The following is a 22,112-nucleotide window of genomic DNA, read 5'->3' on the forward strand; positions in this document are numbered from 1 at the left end:
TGTCCAATTTCAGTCCACAGAAGGGTGCTCCACTAACAGCAGAAGCACAAATGCAGAAATGGACTCTGTTTCTCAGAGGAAACAAGTACAAGATCGAAATAAAGAGGACAACTTAATCATGGAAATTCCCATTTACTCTTGGATAAAGAAATACCTGAAAAATTTACAGAAGAGGACACTCCATCAGACATATTCTCCCTACCCCAAATCAAAAGTCTCCTTATTAGGGTGGAGATGATCCGAAGAGAAACCAGAAAAGACCCCACACTGTCTCAGCTCTACGTGGCTGGAATGTGCAACAGAAATTCCAGTTCCCCCATTTTTACCAGCACCAGGATGAACCTGCCCTTGACGGAGGTTACATTACGTGGGACTGAGAGTTGTTGTACCAGCCGAGCCGATAACTAAAATGCTGGAAGAGCTTTGGTACATTGCGGTCATCTAAGCATGGTCAAAATGAAAGTGTTGGCTTGAAGCTTTGTCTAGCGGCCTGGAGTGGATCAGCAGATGGAGCCGTGCACTGTTCAAGATGCCAACACGCCCAGAAGAAAGGTGCCCAGAGCTGTCAGAACCACCTCCTGCTGCTGCAGAGTCAACTCCTATAACCAACTCAGGTAAGACCCCAGAACCTGAGATTGCTTCACGGCCACGTCTCATCTGCCAAGCAGAGTGATCTCCTTGGTCAGGAAAGATATTATCCCACAAGTGTAAGAAACCCTCCATAGCAATTAAATATTTAGGCCTGAATGGGACAATTTAAAATGTACTGTGCTGTGGATGTGTGTAAAGTAGCTTTATTATATAGTATACAGTGTATATAGTTGAGATGCATTCAATATTGAGTTGGAGTTTATAGCTAAGCAGGGAGGAGGTTGTGTATTTAATATATCACATATATTTAATATTTAATGTATTTACTATCTGAGTAATATTGTAAATATATTGTTTAACCATTCCTTATTTGTTTAAATAAATCGTTGTGGGCTTTATATAAAAGTATGTGAATGGCATACGTCATTACGCCACCAAGTCATAAATGCGCACCTCACTAAAGAAACTAGTTTACATACATTATTCCTGGTTCTGTGTTTCTTTCAATTTGTTTAATGTTTTGGAGTTATGAAGTATAACAGGTTTGGTATCAGATCTGGAGAACATGTGGATCATTTGCCTTACTCTTTTACCAGATGAATGAATGATGCCTTTCTCTGAGTAGTTATTTCTTTATGCCAAGTGTTTGCTACAATAAACATTCTCTGTACCTGATTCCCACATAACACAACATTGATATCATATCATGCGAGGTTTGTCACAACTTTGCCACCAAACGCAAGAGCCAAGCCACTGGGACATCCTTCCACCACCACCCACATTCTGCCTCATCCACCATGCTCTGTCTGTCTTCCCTCCTCCATGTAGATAATTATACATCCCCACCCAATCTGCACTTTCACTTACATGGTACACCTTTATTCTTCCCCATCCTGAACTTCCCCAACTCCATCCCAACCTCTTCCACTCACAGCCTTTCAGCTTCCCAACTCACGCACCGAGTCCACCATTCCAACCCTCACTTTCTCGGTTGAGAATCTTCATTGCTATCCCATACCCAGGGCCATATCTGGAAACTTTAGAACAGTGCCGCCAAGGTGGTGGACCGATCTCTCAACTTTGCTGTGTTAAACATTTTAACTACCATACTTCAGTAGTTAAAAATGATTAACATTTCAGCCTGACTTACTATCCAGTTTGATCCTACTCTCCTGTTTGTTTCTTGAATCCTTTAAGATCTCATTCAGTCTAATCCTAATCTCCATCTCTCTCCTCATACCTTTCAATATGCCACCAGTCTAATGTCCCTCCTAGCATCCCACTGACTCCTACATCAGCCCTGTGTGACATCAATCCTCCTACAAGACCGCTTTGGCTATGATATAAATAACTGCTGAGACTCACTCGGCCAGCTCCTCCAGGCTGCGATAGACATCGTCGTCATCCACTGCCGTCTCCTCCGAGGGGAAGGGCCTGTAAAATACAAAGCAGAAACACTGAGTGCTAAATCTTAGCTCACCTTACCAACATTGATCCACAGAGTGTTTCTCCCACCAGCTGAGGAGACGGATGCCCAGAAAATATTACCTCCAAATGACACCTACAGGCAAAATGTGAAAGCACAGTTCCAACAGTCAGAACTACCAAGACTTAATATCCTTATAAATAAAACCAACAATATAGACCTAAAGTTTTATTTCTATACACATTTCCTGTACATAATTAAATTTCCCTGGAAATAATACTGGTTTGTTACAATGGCCCATTCTACATTCAGTACAATGTCCCTGTGCACACAGCACTGCACTACACAAGGTCCCTGTGTGTACTTCTGACAGAGTACGTTATCCCCTTTTCAGATGGCACATTATACACCTGAATACACGTACACAGCACAAGATTTCTGCAGAGCTCCTGTATATGGAGTAATTCCCTCAAACAGATCCCAATTCACAGAACAGTCCTTGAAAGCTCAATTTTCCTGTGAGGTCCCCAGACCTCTTGCTCTGAATCAGTGACCAGCCTTCCAGTGGAGTTGGATGACCAGGGTGCTTCAAAAGACTGATAGACCATTGAAAAGTTTCATCTCAGTCCTGATGTCCTAATCATGTTCTTAAGAATCTGCCTTGGATTCTACAATTCATTGAAGATTTGTCAGGACGTACCCTCTCAACATTTAAAAGTCCAGTGAATATAAACTTCCTCCAAGAGGACCACAACCTTGTCGTGGTTTGGAGGCTTGTGTGCCTCAATGACCTGGAGAGCTATGTTGGCTGGAGTCAGGGCTTTATGCTTTGGCTCTTGACAGGGTCACCCATTCCAAACAGGTCAAAGAGTAAAGGCCGGACTAAGAGTGGTCTACTGGTCCTCCAGGTTCAGGGGTTCAGCTCAGGCCTAACAACCCTGACTGGTAAAACAAAACTGTTATGAAAAGAGCAAATCCTTCTACATTTGAGTGTGATGGTATTCCTGAGTCTCCACCTGGGACTTGCATGACTGTCAGCAGAGAAAAGTGAGCTACTGACAAGGTGAAAGAATCCAGAGATGGAGGACCTTCATTGCTGCCCTAAACACCAGCGGCATAACAGGCAGTAGGGAGTATGAACTCATCCAACTCGCGTCCTTTCTTGTCAATCTTTAATGCTGTGCTTCTGGGCGCCTGTTTGCTTTGTTTAGGTATGAATTACCGTACATTTGGTACTCAAGGAGTGGTCCCACCAGACAGCAGGAGTATTTCCTAGTCCCATCCTCTAATCCTCTTGTAGGAAAACCATTTGCCTCTCAAGCTGTTTGCTGTGTCTGCACATTGATACAGGGACAATGAGCAACATCGTGTAAAGAATACAGAACCAAAACAAATAGCCTTACCATGTTTCCACGTTCTTGCATCATATTTTTACCCAGTCACTTAATCTATTTGTTCCTCTTTGTAGACCTTCTACTGCCTCCTCACAGCCATCTGGCTTTGTATTATCAACAAACACGAGCATTTTACACTTAGTCACAGATGCTCAAGCACTGATCCACGCAGCAGTCCATTAGTAACAGCCTGCCAACCTGGAAATGGCTCATTTATTTCTTTTCCTTAAACCATTATCCGTGCCCATGTATTACCTCAATGCTGTGACCTTTCACTTGTGCCGCAACCAATTTTGTGGTGCCTTCCAAAATGATTTTGAAAGCACTGATAACTGTATTTATTTGTGCCGCATTATCTAATCGAGTGATTACATTATCAAAAAATGTTAGATTTGTCAAATAAAACTCACTTGAAGATGACTTTCTAAATGCCCTGCTACATACTGGAAAGTGCAAATTTCTGAACTGCGTATATTCAGTTTATTGTTGCATCGGGTGGCATTTTTGCCGTTTCCATGGCATTTGAGTTTTTTTTTTGTTAGGAGGCTGAGTTGCTGGCTCGATGGTCAACCCAGCACGGATGGAAGGCATGCAAGGGTCTGCTGGATTCGAACTTGGGGCTATTTGCCTCAAGTCCGGTCCTGATACCGCCACACCAACAGCTGGCTAATATTCAGTATATTGATCACTCACAACCACTGCACAATGCGTCATCCATGGGCACAGTACTCTAACCCAAGAACACTATCCTACCAAATAGACTGAATGACATGCATATGATATTCGATTTTTTTTAAACTATTGTGTTCTTCATGGTATTGCGGTTACTTTTTGTGCTGCATCAGACTCGGAGTAACAATTATTTCATTTCCCTTTACACTTGTATCCTGAATGAACCTGTATAGATCATAAAAAACACTAGACACGTGGATGAAGACAATTCTGTGCATCATACACACATGTACACGTGCACACAAGACGGTCACACAGTGTTGACTGAAGTTCGACTGGCGTGAACAATAAAAGGAAGTTCTATAGTAAACTCAGCAGATTTGAGCTCTAAATTCAGATGGGTGCTGCAGTATAAATATTAAGGGACGACCCTTTTCAGATGAGAACCGAAGATCTAAATGCTCTCTTGGGTCCCACTGCTCTACTTTGAAAAACAGAGGAGTCGCCCTGGCACAGTGACCAACCTATATTTCTAAAGTAATTTTGGTCATTATCACAGTGATCTATGTTGGGCTCGCTATATTACAATGACTTTAACATTTCCAAACAGTAATTGACTGTAATACATATTGTAAGGTTCCAAATGGCAGAATTTGGCCCATTGCGCCTGCTCCGCCATTTCATCATAGCTGATTCATTTCCTCCCAACCCCATTCTCCTGTCTTCTCCCTGTAACTTCTCACACCCTGACTATGGATGTGTGATAACAGCTGTGGGTTTACCAGCTGTCCTTTCGCCCTCAGTCACAGCGCTGTGGAGTTAAAGTATCGAGCAAGAACCCAAACAATCTAAAGATAGAGGCATGGAGCTGTCAGAACAGAAAGAGGCCTTCCAACCCATCAAATTCATCTTTACTGATCCCATTTGCTTACACTACACAAAGTTTCTCTGCTTTGCCCATTTAAGTGCCTGTCTAAACTAACTGGATCAAACTCCACCACCTCCACTGGAATCATGTTCCAGATATCAAGCACTCTCTGTGTGACCTTCCCCTCACATCCTCTTTAAAACTCTCCGATGCCGTCCTGTTTTTGATATTCCTATCATAGGAAAAGGATTCCAACAATGCTTCCTCCTTATGCCTCTTCTAATTTTATCCACTTCTCTCAGGTCAACCCTTGCAATCTTGGCTGCAGGGTAAACAAGCAAAAGGCTTGCAAAACCTGCCACATTTCAACCTCATACGGAATGAGACAGCGTGTGGTACGTGGGGTGTGCTGCGTGTCGGGGCTGAACTTTCAAAGTGTCACACCGCAGGCGAGTTCATTCACTCAATACTCAGAAAAGAGTATCACGCTACTGACTTCTTTAGATACGCGACTCCTTTAAATAGCACTAAACAGCCGCGAACTACAATGAAAAACTTCATTAACATGTACTAATGTATATGCTAAACTGTTAATCAATATTTATAAGCTTGTTGGCTCTCTCACCTGCTACGCTCGCCACAAGCCAAACGTGGAAAAGGTAAATCATAAACACAAGAACTGAAAATCCAGGGTAACAAACATACAAATGGCGGAGGAACCCAACAGTTCTGGAAACATCAATAGAAAGGAATAAACAGTCGACGCTTCAGCTTGATGAAGGATCTCAGCCCAAAACGTCAACTGTTTATTCATTTCCATAGATGCTGCCTGACCTGCTGAGATCCCCCAGCATTTTGTAAAAGTGCATCACTGGCGATTAATGTGGTAAATTTTCTTCAGGGAGCTCAAAAATTGGGCAGCAGTGTCATAAGAGCATGACTGTAGTTGGTCTGAATGCCAGGCACATTCAAGAAGGTTCCGTGGAGATTACTGACCATACTGAGAATGTGGGGCTTATAAATTTGCTGAGAGGTGGAAGGCAGAAGGGCTAAATAGTATTGATCACTGGAACCTCACCTTTTCACCACGTTTACCAATAACAAAGGCAAAGGGTAAGAAAACCATCAATCATATTTTCAGGTAGCACTAATTCTGGGGCACAACATAGGCAGGGAATACAAATAGAAAACGACAGAAATAATCAGCAGGTCAACCAGTGCCTATGGAGAGGGAGACAAATTTAACGTTTCAGGTTGAAAGTTTTTCATCAGAGCTACGAAACACCAGAAGGGATATTGATTAAGGTAAGTGTTGCTGTGCACTGGGCACAGTGTCATAGTTCGTAAAATGGATGCTTCCAGGTGCAGTCATGTGGAGTTTGCATGACCCTGAAACTGGGTGGGTTTCCCTCAGAAGCTTCAGCTTTCTCCCACCTCCTTAAAAACGTGTGGGTTGGGAGGTTAAGGTAAATTGCCTTTTGTGTATAACTAGAATAGTGTAGAATCAAGTGGATCAATAGAGAAAAAAAGAGTGCTTGATCTTCAGTGCACCTTCTATGAACAAGGGGTCTGTTTCTATGCTCTATCACCATAGCGCAACATCGGCCAACGAGAGAACATTCCAATTAGAAACAAAGCAAAATTACACTTTTTTTAAGTGGAAAAGGTGGGCAGCATTAATGTGCAATACTGACACAAAGGGACAAAGTACAATTGGAAAGGGTCGGGGAATCTCCGCCAGCCTCTCAAGTGGTTTTAAGTAGAAAGAGGGGGTGATGCCTTCCTTACACAGTAACTTGATAAGGTCTAACCTGAATTCCTGCATGAAATACTCATACCACATCTCATGAAAGATACATTGGCGTTTGAGGGATTTTAGTGCATGCACACAAATGTATATACACTCAGGGCTTTTACCATGGAAACACAGGCATATACTGTGTTCATTTCTGGTCACCATATGAAAGGAAGGAGGTGGCTGCACTGAAGAGGGTGCAGAGGAGAATCACCAGGACATTGCCTGTGAAGCAACATTTCCGTTAAGGGGAAAGATTGGATTGACTGTGTTTGTTTTACTTGGAAAGGAGGTAGCTGGAGTGGAGGGGGAGGAACTGTGGTACCTCTGATAGAGTAAAGATCCAATCGCCTGTCACCCCTGCACCTGTAATGCTACTATGACACTGTAATTTCCTTTAGGATCAATAAAGTACCTATTTATCTATCAGATTGCTCTGAAATCCCAATGATTCGGCAGCTGACTTCTCAGGCCCTTCTCCCAAATTCCTGTTAAAATAATCAGGGCATTGGTTCCAAAACACACTTCAAAATTACCATTTCTGTGGAAAATTTATTAGGTTAAAGGAAGCTTGGAGGGGACCTGAGTAAGAATTTTTCACCCCAACGGGTGGATGAAAGCTGGAACGCTCTGCCTGAGAAAGTCAAGGAAGCACAGACTCTCAACAAGCACTTGAACCACTGAGAAATAGGCCAAGTGTTGGAAAATGGGATGGGTATCTGGGCTGAAGGGCTGCTTAACTCTACGTATCCACATCTGATGGCTGTACGCATACCTACTCCCACAGCTGTAAAGTATATCGTTCCCCCCCCCACACACACACAAATGTAAAACTACCCTTCCCCACAAAGGCACAGACGCAGATATATTCTGTGTTTATCGCCCATTCTTTTTCTGTTTTGTTGTGCAAGGGGAAGGTGTTTGGGGTTAATGTTCTGTTGAGAGTTTTTTATGCAGGGCAGGGATTGTTTTTTGGGGGGGGTCGATGTTCCTGTTCTGTTTTGTGCAGCAGTGGGTGTGTTTGATGTTTCTCTCTCAATAATTTTAATGTTCTTGTTTGTTTCGTGGCTATCTGGAGAAGACAGATTTCAGAGTTGTGTACAGATACATGCTTTGACAATAAATGGAGCTTTCTGAGATCCCCAGGGGCAGGCAGTTCTATACCATTCCCCACACAGAGATGCACTGTAAACATTCAGATATGTCTCAGTGAAGCAACCCAATAAAATGCAATATTTACCTGATGCCTTTGCTCTGGACAATGGTGTGATGGGAGATCCTGGAGATGGCTGAGATAACCTGAGACAGAAAGGGACAACAATGTTAAGGCAATAGCTGCAAGTTATGTCATTCCCTCCCACAACAGCAGGCAGAACCCTCCAGATGACTCTGGGCCAAGGCAACAAATTCTTGGCTTCCACTGCAAAGGAACATTCAGATCTGCACAGTGACACCAGCCATGCAAAGTATGGATCTGGGGAGTAGAATGTCATCAGCTCCAGTCAGATGAATTCAAGGAAGTTTGTTTACATGATCTCTGATCCATTCAACTCATTTCCAACCAATAAAGGCACAATATATTTACCACACAGGTACCAATGCACCCTGGAAAGTATTCTGCCTGGATGCATAACGGTTTGCTATGACAACTGCTCTGCATGTGACAGCAAGGAACTGCAGAGTTGTACCCTCCTAATTCACTTTTAAGTTGCCCCCAACATCTTGTGTAATTTGAAAGGATCTTCCATGTTTTCAGTTCTCTACACCTGTCATTTTCTATTTTACTGTAGCGGTACAGGGCAAGGGCATAACAATCTATGATCCATGCTTAAGAACCTTTGAGGCTTCAGCTGACAAATGCACGGTTGTCAGAATCAGAATCAGGTTTAATATCAGCAGCATATGCTGGAAAGTTTGTTGTCTTGTGGTAGTATTACAATGAAATATAGAATAAGAAAAAAATGTGAATTATAGTGTATATATATATATATATATATATATATACACACACACAGAGTAAAATTAAGTTAGTGCAAAAATAAAAAATGAAAAAGTAGTGAGGTGGTGTCCGTGGGTTCAATGTCCATTCAGAAATCAGATAGCGAAGGGGAATAAGCTGTTCCTCAGTCGTTCAGTGTGTGCTTTCAGGCTTCTGGACCTCTCCTTCCTGATGGTAGCAAGACCACCTCTTCCATCGAAAGGAGACTGCTTCATTGTCAAATCATCTACTTCCCAAGGCAATTTCTTTTGGTCCCATATACAAAACAAAAAAAAAAGCAGACAATAATTCTACAAACAAGAGAAAAAACTCTGCAGACGCTGGAAATCCAAGCAACACACACACAAAATGCTGGAAGAACTCAGCAGGCCAGGCGGCATCTGTGGAAAAAGTACAGTTGACATTCTTTGTTCCATTTGTAATTCTACAAATGGAACCAAAAAAAAACTGCATTTGTATAGTACTTTCAATGTTGTAAAATTTTCTAATAGTCCTTCACAGAAGTGCTGTCAAATTTCTTCAGAATCATGTGAGGTATGACAACAGAGGTTTGGTCAACAGTAGGATTCGGGAATCAGCTTCAAGGAGAACAGAAGTAACTAATGCCTAGCAACTAGCAGGGGAATGATAAGGTTCAAAAGGCAAGACAGGTAGACAGGCTAGTAGCTCAAATAATTATACACCTGTTGGATTTTATAGGAGGAAGAAATGGTGGAGCCATGAAGGCATTTGAAAGTAAGGGATATGAATTTCAGAAAGAAGAGAGTTACTTAACCACAAGTCAGGTAAGTCACCATTGGGCAATAGGACTGTTAAAACTTCCAGTCAAGATGGTGCCAGCGGACAAAGATTCCTCAAGCAACATCTTCCTGATAGTCAATCATTTCAGTTTTTCTATGTCTTCTACTTATTCTTTTTATCTTAATTTTGTTTTTGAAACTTTTGGAGCCTGTGACTTACAGTCTGTAGTTCCATCGAGAGAGCTAGCACTCTGCTATGCCTGAGAAAACTCCGGGAGAGAAATGCGAGCGCGAGCTACCACGAGGAGAAGCTCAGAGACGAGGGGAAGAATGAAGGGCCAACGAGGGGATCAGAAAAGCACATCTTCAACTCTTCTCATATTTAGAAAGCCAACCAGCTCTTTAGGACAGAGCCAGCTCTTTGAAGGAACTCTGTCGACTGTACTTCCGAAGAAGGTTGGCGTCATTCAATGTCTGTAGTGAGATGCTGAAGATGTTCTATAGGTCAGTTGTGGAGAGCGCCCTCTTCTTTGTGGTGGCGTGTTGGGGAGGAAGCATTAAGAAGAGGGACGCCTCACGTCTTAATAAGCTGGTAAGGAAGGCGGGCTCTGTCGTGGGCAAAGTACTGGAGAGTTTAACATCGGTAGCTGAGCGAAGGGCGCTGAGTAGGCTACGGTCAATTATGGATAACTCTGAACATCCTCTACATAGCACCATCCAGAGACAGAGAAGCAGTTTCAGTGACAGGTTACTATCGATGCAATGCTCCTCAGACAGGATGAAGAGGTCAATACTCCCCAATGCCATTAGGCTTTACAATTCTACCGCCAGGACTTAAGAACTTTTTAAAAGCTATTATTAATGCTTTTTGAGATAGTGATTTAGATGCATATCATATTCTTTACTGAGTTAAGTATTGTATGTAATTAGTTTTGCTACAACAAGTGTATGGGACATTGGAAAAAAAGTTGAATTTCCCCATGGGGATGAATAAAGTATCTATCTATCTATCTATCTAATCAGTCCCAGCCACCCCCACCACCTCCTGCCTCTTTACCCCACATCTTTGTTCCAAAAAATCCATCTGAATTTACATTATTTTGGAAGTCAATCACCCTGCCCTGGAGGCCTTCCACACTGGATTACAATTCATCGTTGATTATCCAACGTGCATGACCACTAATCACCAGCTCTCCTGCCGCTTTTTATATTTTCTGTTATCAGGGAGGGATTGGAAATGTGCCTTTGTCAATAAAGCCCCAAGCGTAGATGACGTTTAGCCTCCCTCTGTAACAGAGAGATCAGCATGGGAATGTTACAATGTGCACCCCTCTGCTCTCAGCCAGTCCTTCATTGTTTCTTCCTTAATTGAAAAACTGAAGAGAAGAGCTGTTAAGTATGTGGGCCAGAAGTTGCATTTATCACAGTCCATTGTAAGATACACAAGCTTCGACACAGAAGAGACAGCATTCTCAGTCTGAGATTAGCTCTCTCACACATTCTACGAAATACTGATGTAATGCAAAGCACAGTATTTCACATATAGTGTTAACAACCTTGAAGAATTATTGTTTATAATCAATACTGCACATTGCTACATAAAAATAAGGTAGCATTTATGGATTTGACATATATAACTGATTCACCTATTTCCCCATGCTCTGATCTGTGCAACAATGCTGACATTGAAATTAATGCTTCACCATGTTCTGCTGAGTAACATCTTCCGCTGGATTTAACGATTGCTTCATCTCCGTCTTTCCTTGGTGAAGTCACGCGTACTATTCCTGAATAATCAAGGGGCTGACTTCAGAAGTACCCTCAATCTCACCACCTACTTTGCCAACTTCCCAGGTATTGCTTGCCGGCATTAATTGGTCAACATAGACTTCTGGGAATTTATCTCCAGTTGTCACAACGTCATAAATTCTAGACCCCTGAGATGGCCTAGAGGCACATCCAGAAAAGTCACTGTTTCACAGTGCCAGAGATCTGGTTTCCATTCGGATGTCAGGCGCTGTCTGTGTTGGTTTGTACGTTCTTCCCATATCTGCATTTTGTTTAGCTGTCCTTCCAAATGCCAAAATGTGAATGTGGGTAAAGTAACTTGCTCCTTGAATGGTTGAATCTGAGAGGCATTTGATAGGAATGTAAGGAGTGTAAAATGGGTTACTGCAAAAAAAAAGGCACTGGATGGTCAGCACAGCCTCGATGGGCTGAATGGCTCATTTCTATGCGGTATCTCTTTGTCACTATTTTCCTGCTATCTTCCTCACCCTTGATCTGCTGTGATGCCTCAGTGCACCAACTTTATCAAACCACTTCTCCAATCAATAACAGAAAACACAGGAAATACTCAGAAGGTCCAGCTGTATGTGTGGGAAAAGAAACAGAGTTAGTGTTTTTGTGTCAGAGATCCTTCGTTAGGACTTTGGGGAAGAAGAGAAATGCTTATAGAACTGGGAGAGGGGTGCGGGTGGGTGGGGAATGAATGGTATCGCTAATAGACTAAAGCTGCAAACATGGTTAACTGGCTGATGGGAGCAGTTGGAGGGTGAGAACAGAGACTTGGTAAATAGGAATGCAAACTGCAGAGCCGGATGACAAACCCAGCAGGGTCAGTCTGCAAACTTTTCTGACTTCTTTTCAGTTCTGACAAAGGGTGTCCAATCTGAAACATTGACTGTTCTGCTGAGTATTTCCAGCGTTTTCCGATTTTGTTTTAGATTCCCAGCATCTGTAGTTGTTTTGATCTTTACTTCGTTGTGATTCTTGCCTTGTCTTTCTCCCGCCTTCCTTTCCAAATTGGATTGGATAAGGTTCAGTAGTATTCAATCTTCTATTCATTAAGGCTTATGCAGTAGAATGTCCTGTTGTGGCCTGTGGCACAGTCATACAGCTTGGGAAAGATATACTGTGATGGTCAATCAACTTTCCCAAATAAGGCTTTTCCATGCCTAGCATGCAAACTGACCATTCTTTTTCCTCGTTTAAAGCTGGGTGAGACGGAGAAATCAAATGGTATTTTGTTCCATTATCCTTCAAATTATAACAATCTTAACTCTAGAGCAGGGATTCCAAACCTACAGACCACAGACTCCCTCCCCCCCACCCCCCAGTCAATACTAAAGCTCCATAGCATTAAAAAAAAGGTTGGGAACCCCTGCTCTGGGGCTTTATCTGATCATGTTTCTTCAGGAAAGCCCAGATGACCGAGGTTCTAGGCAACTTCTTCATCATGTGTTGTATAGTAATCACAATCTCATATGCTTTTGTTTTAGCCCCTCCCAATAATCAATACAGACCCACTGGAATGAGTTTAATTTCCACAGTGATCTGTTTGATCGGCACCCTGCCCACAACCATTCACTTCCCCCTTTAACAGCAGCAGTCTATACCATCTACAGGATGCACCACAGCTACTCAGGAAGAGTCCTTACACAGCACCTTCCAAACCCATGACTTTGACCAAGGACAACAAAAGAACAGGGAACATTTCCACACAAAAACTGGACTTCAAGCCTCACACCATCCTGACTTGGAAGTATGTTACCATTCCTCAACCATCACTGGGTCAAAATCCCAAAGTTCCCCCACCTTAAGGACCGCAGTAGTTCAAGGCTCACCACCATCTTCTCAAAAGCAACTGGGGATGGGCATTGAAATGCTGGCTCTCCCTGTGAAGCCGATATCCCCGGAATGAAAGATGATGCTTTAGATTGCTACCTTCTGCAAACTTCATTGCCTAGATCTTTTCTGAAGCTGGGCCGATGGCTACATCCTTTGCATCATTTGCAGTATTTTACATGCAGTTCTTTCAGATGGAATTAGACCTAGAAATGATCAGAGCTCAGTCATAATTTTGTGGTTTTTGGATAATAATTTCAACTACAACGTGTCTTCACTTCCTTCCAAAACTAAATAAACTATTTCCTCTAGCATAACAGCATATTTGCTTTTTTGATACTTTGTTGGTGCACCCTTCAAAACACTTCCTTGAGTACCTCAGAGCTTTCTTCCCTCACAGTTGTTGCAAATAGAAGGTCACAGTTAATGAATAGACAATACCGGACCCCTGCAGCATCTTACACATTGTAGCGTGGTTTAATTTAGTTGAAGGATTAGTTTAATTAAGCATAATTAACAGGCCCTTTGGCACAAGAAATTGGGCTGCTGGACCCGCCCTGTGCAGTCCTGTTCTATATCGAATCGGATGCCAGATTATTAGTGTTTTACTCTGTGATGTGATTCAAGGACTCCTCATACTGGCTCTCTGGAGCCTCCTCCAATTACTGCTGCAAGATATGATGGCAGTGATTGAGGAGGCATTCAGACAAGCACGTGGACTACATTGGGACAGAGGAGATTGGTTTAACACCATGGTCTGAACAGACACTGTGGACCAAGGGGCCATTTCTAGGTGCTGTTCTAGGTTCCATGGACATGCGCTATTAGTGTGAAGATAATTGAAGTCATAGAGAAGATCAGCACAGAAACCGGCCCCTCAACCCACCCATGCCAAACCACTTAAACTGCCTACTCCCATCGACCTGCATCGGCACCATAGCCCTCCATATGCCTACCATCCACGTACATGTCCGAACACCTCTTAAACATTGAAACCAAGCTCGCCTGCACCACTTGTACTGGCAGCTCATTCCACACTCTCACAATCCTCTCTGAGTGAAGAAGTTTCCCCTCATGTTCCCCTTAAACATTACACTTTTCATCCTTAGCCCATGACCTCTGGTTGTAATCCCACCCAACCTCAGTGGAAAAAGCCTGCTTGAATTTACCCTGTCTTTACCCCTCATAATTTTGTACACATCTATCAAATCTCCCGTCAATCTTCTACGTTCCAAGGAATACAGTCCTAACCAATATAATCTTTCCTTATAATTCAGGTCCTCCAGACCTGGCAACGTCCTCGTAAATTTTCTCTATGCTCTTTCAACCTTACATCTTTCCTGTAGGTAGTTGACTAAATCTGCAAACAATGCTTCAGATTAGGCCTCACCAACATTTTATACAAATCCAACATAACATCCCATCTCCTGTACTCAATACCTTGATTTATGAAGGCCAACGTGCCAAAAGCTTTCTTTACAACCCTATCTAGCAGTGATGTCACTTTCAATGAATTATGGATCTGTATTCAAGATCTGTTTGTTCTCCTCAGAGCCCTACTGTTCACTGTGCGAGGCCTACCCTGGTTGGTTCTACCAAAGTGCAACACTTCACGTGTCTGCATTAAATTTCATCTGCCATTTTTCAGCCCATTTTTCCATCTAGTCTAGGTCCCGCTGCAAGATCTGATAGCCTTCCTTGGAGTCCACTACACCTCCAATCTCGGTGTCATCTGCAAATTTGCTGATCCGGTTAACCACATTATCGTGCAGGGTATTGACATAGATGACAAACAACAACGGACCCATCACTGATCCCTATAGCATTCTGTAATTGTACTTGAAGCTATTGATGCTGGTTCAGTAACGTGAATATACTTCCCAGTTTCGTCTATCTGCTTCTTTTGGAATGCAAGATTCCAGGACGCAGAATCTCGATGGCCATTACACAAATGACACCAAATGGAATTAGTGAGTAATGTTATGATCCCAGCCCCCTCCTTCTTGAGAATCGCAAGATCGCTATTAATGCGGGTCTTGGACCCAGGAAATGAGAGAGAATCCTCAGCAAGACAAAGCAACGGATTTGGCCATTGTTTCTTGGAGACACCTTTGTGGGTTGCGATCCTATACTACGTGCCAGCTCTCAGGGCAACGTGGGCTGGGCTACGGGGAGAGATTGCATCATCCCAACCTGATTGACATCTGAGACCCCGTGAGTCCAGATAAAAAGAGGGGCTGTAGAGACGGCCCCTCAGGCACACCAGAAGAGACGCTAGCGATCCCGTAATAGCAGGCAGCCATTTGAAGGAAGCCACGTGTGTTCGGTTCCCAGGCCGGGGAGCTGGTGGCTGATACCACAGAAACGAGTTTCTGTAACTAACAACGGGGAACCAACTCCCCCGACACATCGGATCGGCCTCATCAAAAGACAAGGGCAAGTTTCTCTTCTCACAAATCTCTCTCTCTCCAACCAGTGAAAACCCAGCGGTCCCCAAAAGGCTAAAGCCTGCATGAACTTGAGAGACTTTTATATTTCCATCAGGCAATATTTTTACCCCTAGACAAAACGATAGAGCTACTTCTTATTGATGATTATTACTATACCCGCGCTTTAGATTGAGTATTGACGACGTATATTATCTGAATGTTTGTATTAACCTTACTTTTGTGCCCCTTTATAAATAAAAACTTTTAAAAATAGTACCATCAGACTTCAATGGACCTCTCTATCTTTGCTGGTAAGTGACCCAGTTACGGGGTTCGTAACAGTAAACACAGGAGATTCTGCAGATGCTGGAAATCTTGAGTGACACACACAAAATGCTGGAGATCTTGGCACAAAACGTTGCCTATTTATCCCCCCCCCCTCATGAACACTATCTCACTTCCCGACTTCCTCCAGCAATTTGTACTCGTTGCTCAAAATTCATTTAATTTTTTTTAAATAAGGCTATTAATAAAAACTATATAGAGAACTGTAACTGCAGATTTAACCCAAAGATTAAAATGGTTATTTGTTGCATTTGTAAAATGTAAGGTCTGTCAATTAAGTACAGTTAATGTACACAATTAATGTGATTGCTATTTAAAGAGTTAATTGTCTCATAACAGACACCGGGATGGAGCATTGCCTCCCAGGTGCCAAGGTCAAGGATGTCTGAGCAATTACAGAAGATTTTAGAGCAGGAGAATGAACAACCAGAGGTCATTGTAGACAGATAGATACTTTACTGATCCCAAAGGAAATGACAGTGTCACAGTAACACTACAAGTGCACAGATATACAAATATCAGAAGAGAAGTAAGAGAGAATAAAAATAAGTTACTACAACAGTCTAACAGGAGGAGGTCATCACTTCCCTGGCTATAGGTTGACTCATTATGGAGCCTAATAGCCGAGGGTAAGAATAATCTCATATGGTGCTCTTTGGAGCAGCGCAGTTGTCTTAGTCTATTATTAACAGTGTTCCACTATACAGCCAATGAGGCATGCAGAGGGTGAGAAACATTGTCCAGAAATGCCAGGATTTTCCATAGGGTCCTTTGTTCTACCACAGCCTCCAGTGTGTCCAGTTTGACTCCTATAACAGAGCCAGCCTTTCTAATCAGTTTATTGAGCCTGTTGGCATCACCCGTGTTGATGTCATTGCTCCAGCACACCACCGCATAGAAGATTGTACTGGGAACAACAGAACATGTGAAGGAGAGGCCTACATAGTCCAAAGGGCCTCAGTCTCCTCAGGAGAAAAGGTGACTCTGGCCCTCTTGTGTTCAGCCTCTGTGTTGGTGTTCACTCAAGTCTGTCATCAAGGTGCACCCCTAGATATTTGCAGATCCTCACTACATCCACGCCCTCACCATCAATAGTACAGGGAGCAGTGCAAGCTTAGTCTTCCTAAAGTCCATCACCATCTCCTTTGTCTTACTGATGTTGAGCTGCAGACGATTCAGCTTGCATCATTTGACAAAAGTCCTCCACCAGGGCCCTGTATTCATCCTCCCGTCTTCCCTTTATGCACCCAACAATTCATCAGAGAATTTCCGCAGATGACATCACTCAGTGTTGTATCTAAAGCCCAAGGTATACAGGGTAAACAGGAAGGGAGCCAATACAGTCCCCTGTGGGGCCCCAGTGCTGCTTATAACCATGTCTGACACAGAGCTCTGAAGCCACACAAACTGTGGTCAGCCAGTCAGGTAGTCCGTTATCCAGGATACAATGGAAGTGCCAACCTGCACTAAACTGCAGTTACTACCCGGTATTACTAGTAATATCCTAGATAATACCCAGGACTAGCTGAATGTGAAGCATCATTTCTTATTCTACAATCATCAGCAGATTGACAAAGCTGAAGATTGTGGAACCTTGTACAATTTTCTCAGGAGCTTAATATCTTTTGGCTGAGATAAATTGTCTCCAACAAATGAACAGTTTGATTAGGGATAATCAGCATGGTTTTGTAAAAGACAGGTCGCGCCCGCATTGAATGGAGCTTTTCCCCCACCAATGAGGCTGTACGGTATCGAAGGCACTTGAGAAATCAAAAATCATGATCTTCCCAGTGCTCCCCTGCTTATCCAAATGGGAGTAGGCTCTGTTCAAGCAGGGAGATCACAGCATTGTCAACTCCAATGTGCTCCTGGTAGGCAAACTGCAGGGGATCGAGGGCTGATCCTGCAGGGGTCGGAGGTGAGCCAGGACCAACCTCTCTAGGGTCTTCATGATGTGTGAGGTCAGGGCCACTGGACAATAGTCATTCAAGACTTTCGGTTGGTCCTTCTTGGGAACTGGGACCATACATGATGCCTTCCACAGAGACGGGACCCTTTCCAGGCCGACACTCAGATATGTTGGAACAAACAACACAGATAAAACAAAGAATGAGATCCCGAATAATGAATAGAGAGAGTTAGGTAAGAAAGTTAAAAAGCAAAACCTCAAGGGCAGTGATCTACGGATTACTCTCTGCACCCCATGCGAACCAGGTCAGGAACAGAAGGAGGGGCCAGATGAATTCATGGCTGAGGAGCTGGTGTAGGGGCAGAAATTCATATTATTTGACAATTGGAACCTCTTCTAGGGTAGAGGCAACGTGTACAAGAGGGACAGGTTGCACTTGAACCAGAGGAGGACCAATATCCTCACAGGAAGGTTTTCTCGTGGGACTCTGAGCAGGAGCAAATCACAGATAAAGCAGCAAACTGTAAGAACAAGTTCAGTAATCAGGTTCACACACACAAAAGATGCTGGAGGAGCTCAGCGTCTATGGAGGGGAATCAGTCCTGTTTACTCCCCTCCATACATGCTGCATGATTTGCTGAGTTTCTCCAGCTTTTTATGTGCGTTGCTCAAGATTTCTGGTAAATGCAACATTTCTTGTGTTAGTAATCAGGCTAGTCAGGAGCACATTAAAAGCAGTGAAAGGAACACTCAGTTTGAATGTATTTATTTCAGTAAGCACAGGGAGTGGATCAGCTCATAACCATCGGATGGCTGAGGGAAGAGCAGGACTGGCAGCTCATTGTTCCAGCATTCAGGTGCTAAAGGCATAACAGAATTAAAGGTAAACATGGAAGCAGAGTTGCCTTTTTGATAAAGAAGGAAGTAACAGCGTCGAGTTGAGATAATATATTTGGAGGATCGTACAGAGAGTTCAGATGCGCAGAAATAAGGAACAAGAATTTCAGGGTGTATATTGTATACATTTCTCTGACATTATATGTACCTGTTGAAGGGGAGTTGGGCTGTGTTATTGACTCCGAATAGTTAGTGGAAAGCTGAGGAGCAGATGCGCAGAGAAATTTCTCATAGTTGGACGAATAACAGGGTTGTGTTAGTAGGAGATTTTGATTTCCCAGATAGTAACTGGGCCAGCCCCACTGTTAAGGGGCTGAACGGGGTAGTATTTGAGAAATGTATCCAGGAAAGATTCCTGAGTTGGCAAATAGAGGGCCTTACTTCAGAAGGTGCAATACCGGATCTCCTCTTGGGAACAAGACAGGGCAAATAACAGAGGCAGTCAGGCAGTTCTTTGACTCTAGTGATGAGCATTCTATGATTGAAAGGGGTAGGACAGGTACACGGGTTAGGGTCCTAAACTAGAGCAGGGGTAAGTTTGGTGGGGAATTAAGCAGGATCTAGCAGAGGGTGACTGAAGGAAAAGGAACGAATGATAAGTGGGAGGCTTTTAAGAGTGTGGACACTAAGAGTTCAGGGGCAGAGTGCTCCTGTAAGGGTGAAGGGCAAACCCGGCAAGATGTGAGACATTAAGGCTCTAGTCAAGAAAATGGATGCCTACATTGGATTTATTTACCTGTTTGTTTGTTTGTTTGTTTATTTATTTGTGGTTGGTTGATTGAGGTACGGCACAGAACAGCCTCTTGCGGTCCTTCAAGTCGCGTTGCCCAGCAATCCCCCAATTTAATCCATGAGACAGTTTACAATGACTAATTAACCTACCAACCGGTATGTCTTTGGACAGCGGGAGGAAGGCTGAGCACCCAAAGAAAACTCACGCAGTCATAGGGAGAACGTAGAAACTTTTGATGGGCAGTGACGGGAATGGAGCCCTGATCGCCTGCACTGTAAAACGTTGTGCTAGCCACAATGCTACCATGCCTGAAGTGACTGAGTCCTTCAATGACAATAACATTTTAAGTAAACACTCCTAAGGGAAATCAGGTGGGCAAAGAGATGGTATGAAATGGTCTGATTACGGAAAGTCCCAAAAGTTTCTATCGGTATATTAAGAGTAAGCAGACTAGCACAACACAAGAACTTGAGTCTGAACGTGGACAAGATGAAAGAGATGATTACAGGCAGTCTGACCACTCCCTGCTGCACATTAATGGCTCCTCTATGGTGAGAGTCAGGAGCACCAAGTCTCCAGGAGTGCACGTCACGGACGATCTCACCTAGTCCCTCAACACCCCCCTCTTTAGTCAAGAAAACACAGTAGTGTCTCCACTTCCTGAGGGGATTGAGGTGAGCGAGGCTCCCTGCCCTCATTCTACTGGAGCATCACCACGAGGGTCCTAACCAGCTGTACCACCGCCTGGAATGGGAATTGCAAGCTATCTGACTGCAAGACCCTGCAAAAGATTGTAAGGATCGTTGGGGTCTCTCTCCCCTCCCCCATCCGGGGCATACCCCAGAAGTGCTGTATTTGCAGGGCCCTCAGTATTGTCAAGGACACCTCCCATCCATCCCATAATCTCTTTAACCTCCTACCATCAGGCAAAAGGTACCGCAGAATATGAACAAGGACAGTTAGAACAGATAACAGTTGCTCTCCCCAGGCTGTGAGATTTCTGAACACCCAGAACACATTATTTATGGCAGCGTCAGTAGCATTATTCTGTCATATGTGCACTTCATGTCAACTTGTAGACCTACAGAATTGTTTTTAGTGGTTAGTATTATTTTATGTGGTGACTGTGATACATGCTGTTTTACACCTTGATCTCAGAAGATCACTGTTTCATTGAGCTGTGCGCATGTGCACGAAAGAGAGAGAGCGTTCTCGGAGATCAGCAGGGCTGACTCCATCTTGAGCTGCAAGGAGATGGGTGTTCTTTTTAATCAAATATCTCTCCTTGCTGTTTACTGAGGAGAAAAATCTGGGCTGTTCAAAAGCAAAGGGAAGCAGTGGAGATGTTTTGGAGAACACTCACATTATCAGACGGGAGGCACTTACAGCAGATAAATCCCCAGGGCCTGACCAAATGCATCCTCGGGCTTCGTTGGAGGCCGAAGAAGATATGGTGGAGGCCCTGGCACAGATATTTGCTTCACCATCAGCAATGGTGAAGTTCCTGATGACCGGAAGCTGGCTAATGTCGTTCCAGTGTTTAAGAGGAGCAGCAAGGGCAAGCCCAGGAACTATGGGCCGACCAGCCTGACACCAGTGGTGGGGAAGCTAACGGGGGGAAGTCTGAGTGACAAAATCTACCAGGTTTTAGATATGCAAAGTTTAATTGGAAGGAGTCAGCATGGCTCGGTGAGTGGAACTCCAGTGTTTTTTAAAAGAAGTAAACAGAAGAGTAGTTAAGGGCAGTGGATGTTGTCTACCTGGACTTTAGCAAGGCTTTTGACAGGATCCTGCGTGGCAAGCTAAGTCCCGTGGAATACAGTAAAGGAGGTAGTCAGGTTGATTTAAAGTTGGAAGCTGAGGGTGGTGGATGGAAGTCTTCTCCTCAGATTGGTGACCCCTAGGGTGCCATCATGGTCAGTACTGAGATCCGTGTTATTGGTTATTTATACCAACAATTTGGATGTGAATGGACAGTGCTCGATCAGCAAGTTTGCAAATGGCACAGAATCAGGAGGCGCTGCTGACCGTGAAGAAGGAGACTGTGGATTATCGGGGGAAACATGAGCAGTTAGGGAAGTGGGCAAATGGATTTTAATACAAGTGTGCGGAAGTACAGTCAAACTAGCACAGGACTCAGACTATGAATGGTAGGACAGTAGGGAGTCCAAAGGAGCCGACCGAGGGATGAAGGAAAAGGAGAGCAATGTCACGGGTGGAGGGGGCAGTTAGCATGCTGGCATTGACGGTGGATGTAGCAGTTGGTGAGGCCACCCTTGGAGCACCAGGTACAGATTTGGTCACCATTTCATAGGAAGAATGTGGTTAAACTGGAAAGAGCGCAGAAAAGATCTGCAGGGATGTTGCCAGGATGAGAGGGCGTGAGTTACGGGGAGAGGCTGGTCAGTCTTGGCCTTTATTCTTTGCAATGAAGGAGAATGATGAGCGACCTTTTAACGCGTTTAACGTTATGAGAAGCATAGGAAAGGAGCTCTCCCCCGAGTTACAGGAGTCAAAGACATGGGGAGACAGATTATGCCGAGAGGGAGAAAATCTTGGAACCCGAGGGGAACCTTTTTCACACAGAGGGTGGTGAGTATATGGAACGGGCTGCCAGAGGGAGCGCTTGAGGCTGTACAACAGTATCATTTAAGAAGCACTTGAATAGTGGGGAGAGTCGTGGAGGG

The 22,112-nt window shown here is 43.8% G+C and overlaps 1 protein-coding gene across 8 annotated transcripts in view; it reads right to left on the minus strand.

Moving 5' to 3' along the window:
* The window catches only part of vav2 (vav 2 guanine nucleotide exchange factor), a 199,537-nt gene that overhangs the window by 72,426 nt on the left and 104,999 nt on the right, over nt 1-22,112 (minus strand). For all 8 annotated transcript variants that reach the window (XM_073052261.1, XM_073052259.1, XM_073052255.1 and 5 more), the window contains exons 3-4: nt 7,987-8,045; nt 1,957-2,025 (exon numbers count right to left, since the gene is read on the minus strand). In XM_073052261.1, the coding sequence (XP_072908362.1) occupies nt 1,957-2,025; nt 7,987-8,045 (128 nt within the window). The remainder of the gene's footprint in view (nt 1-1,956; nt 2,026-7,986; nt 8,046-22,112) is intronic.

This window comes from Hemitrygon akajei, chromosome 7 (genome assembly GCF_048418815.1).
Source record: "Hemitrygon akajei chromosome 7, sHemAka1.3, whole genome shotgun sequence".
In the NCBI taxonomy this organism is placed as follows: Eukaryota; Metazoa; Chordata; class Chondrichthyes; order Myliobatiformes; family Dasyatidae; genus Hemitrygon; species Hemitrygon akajei.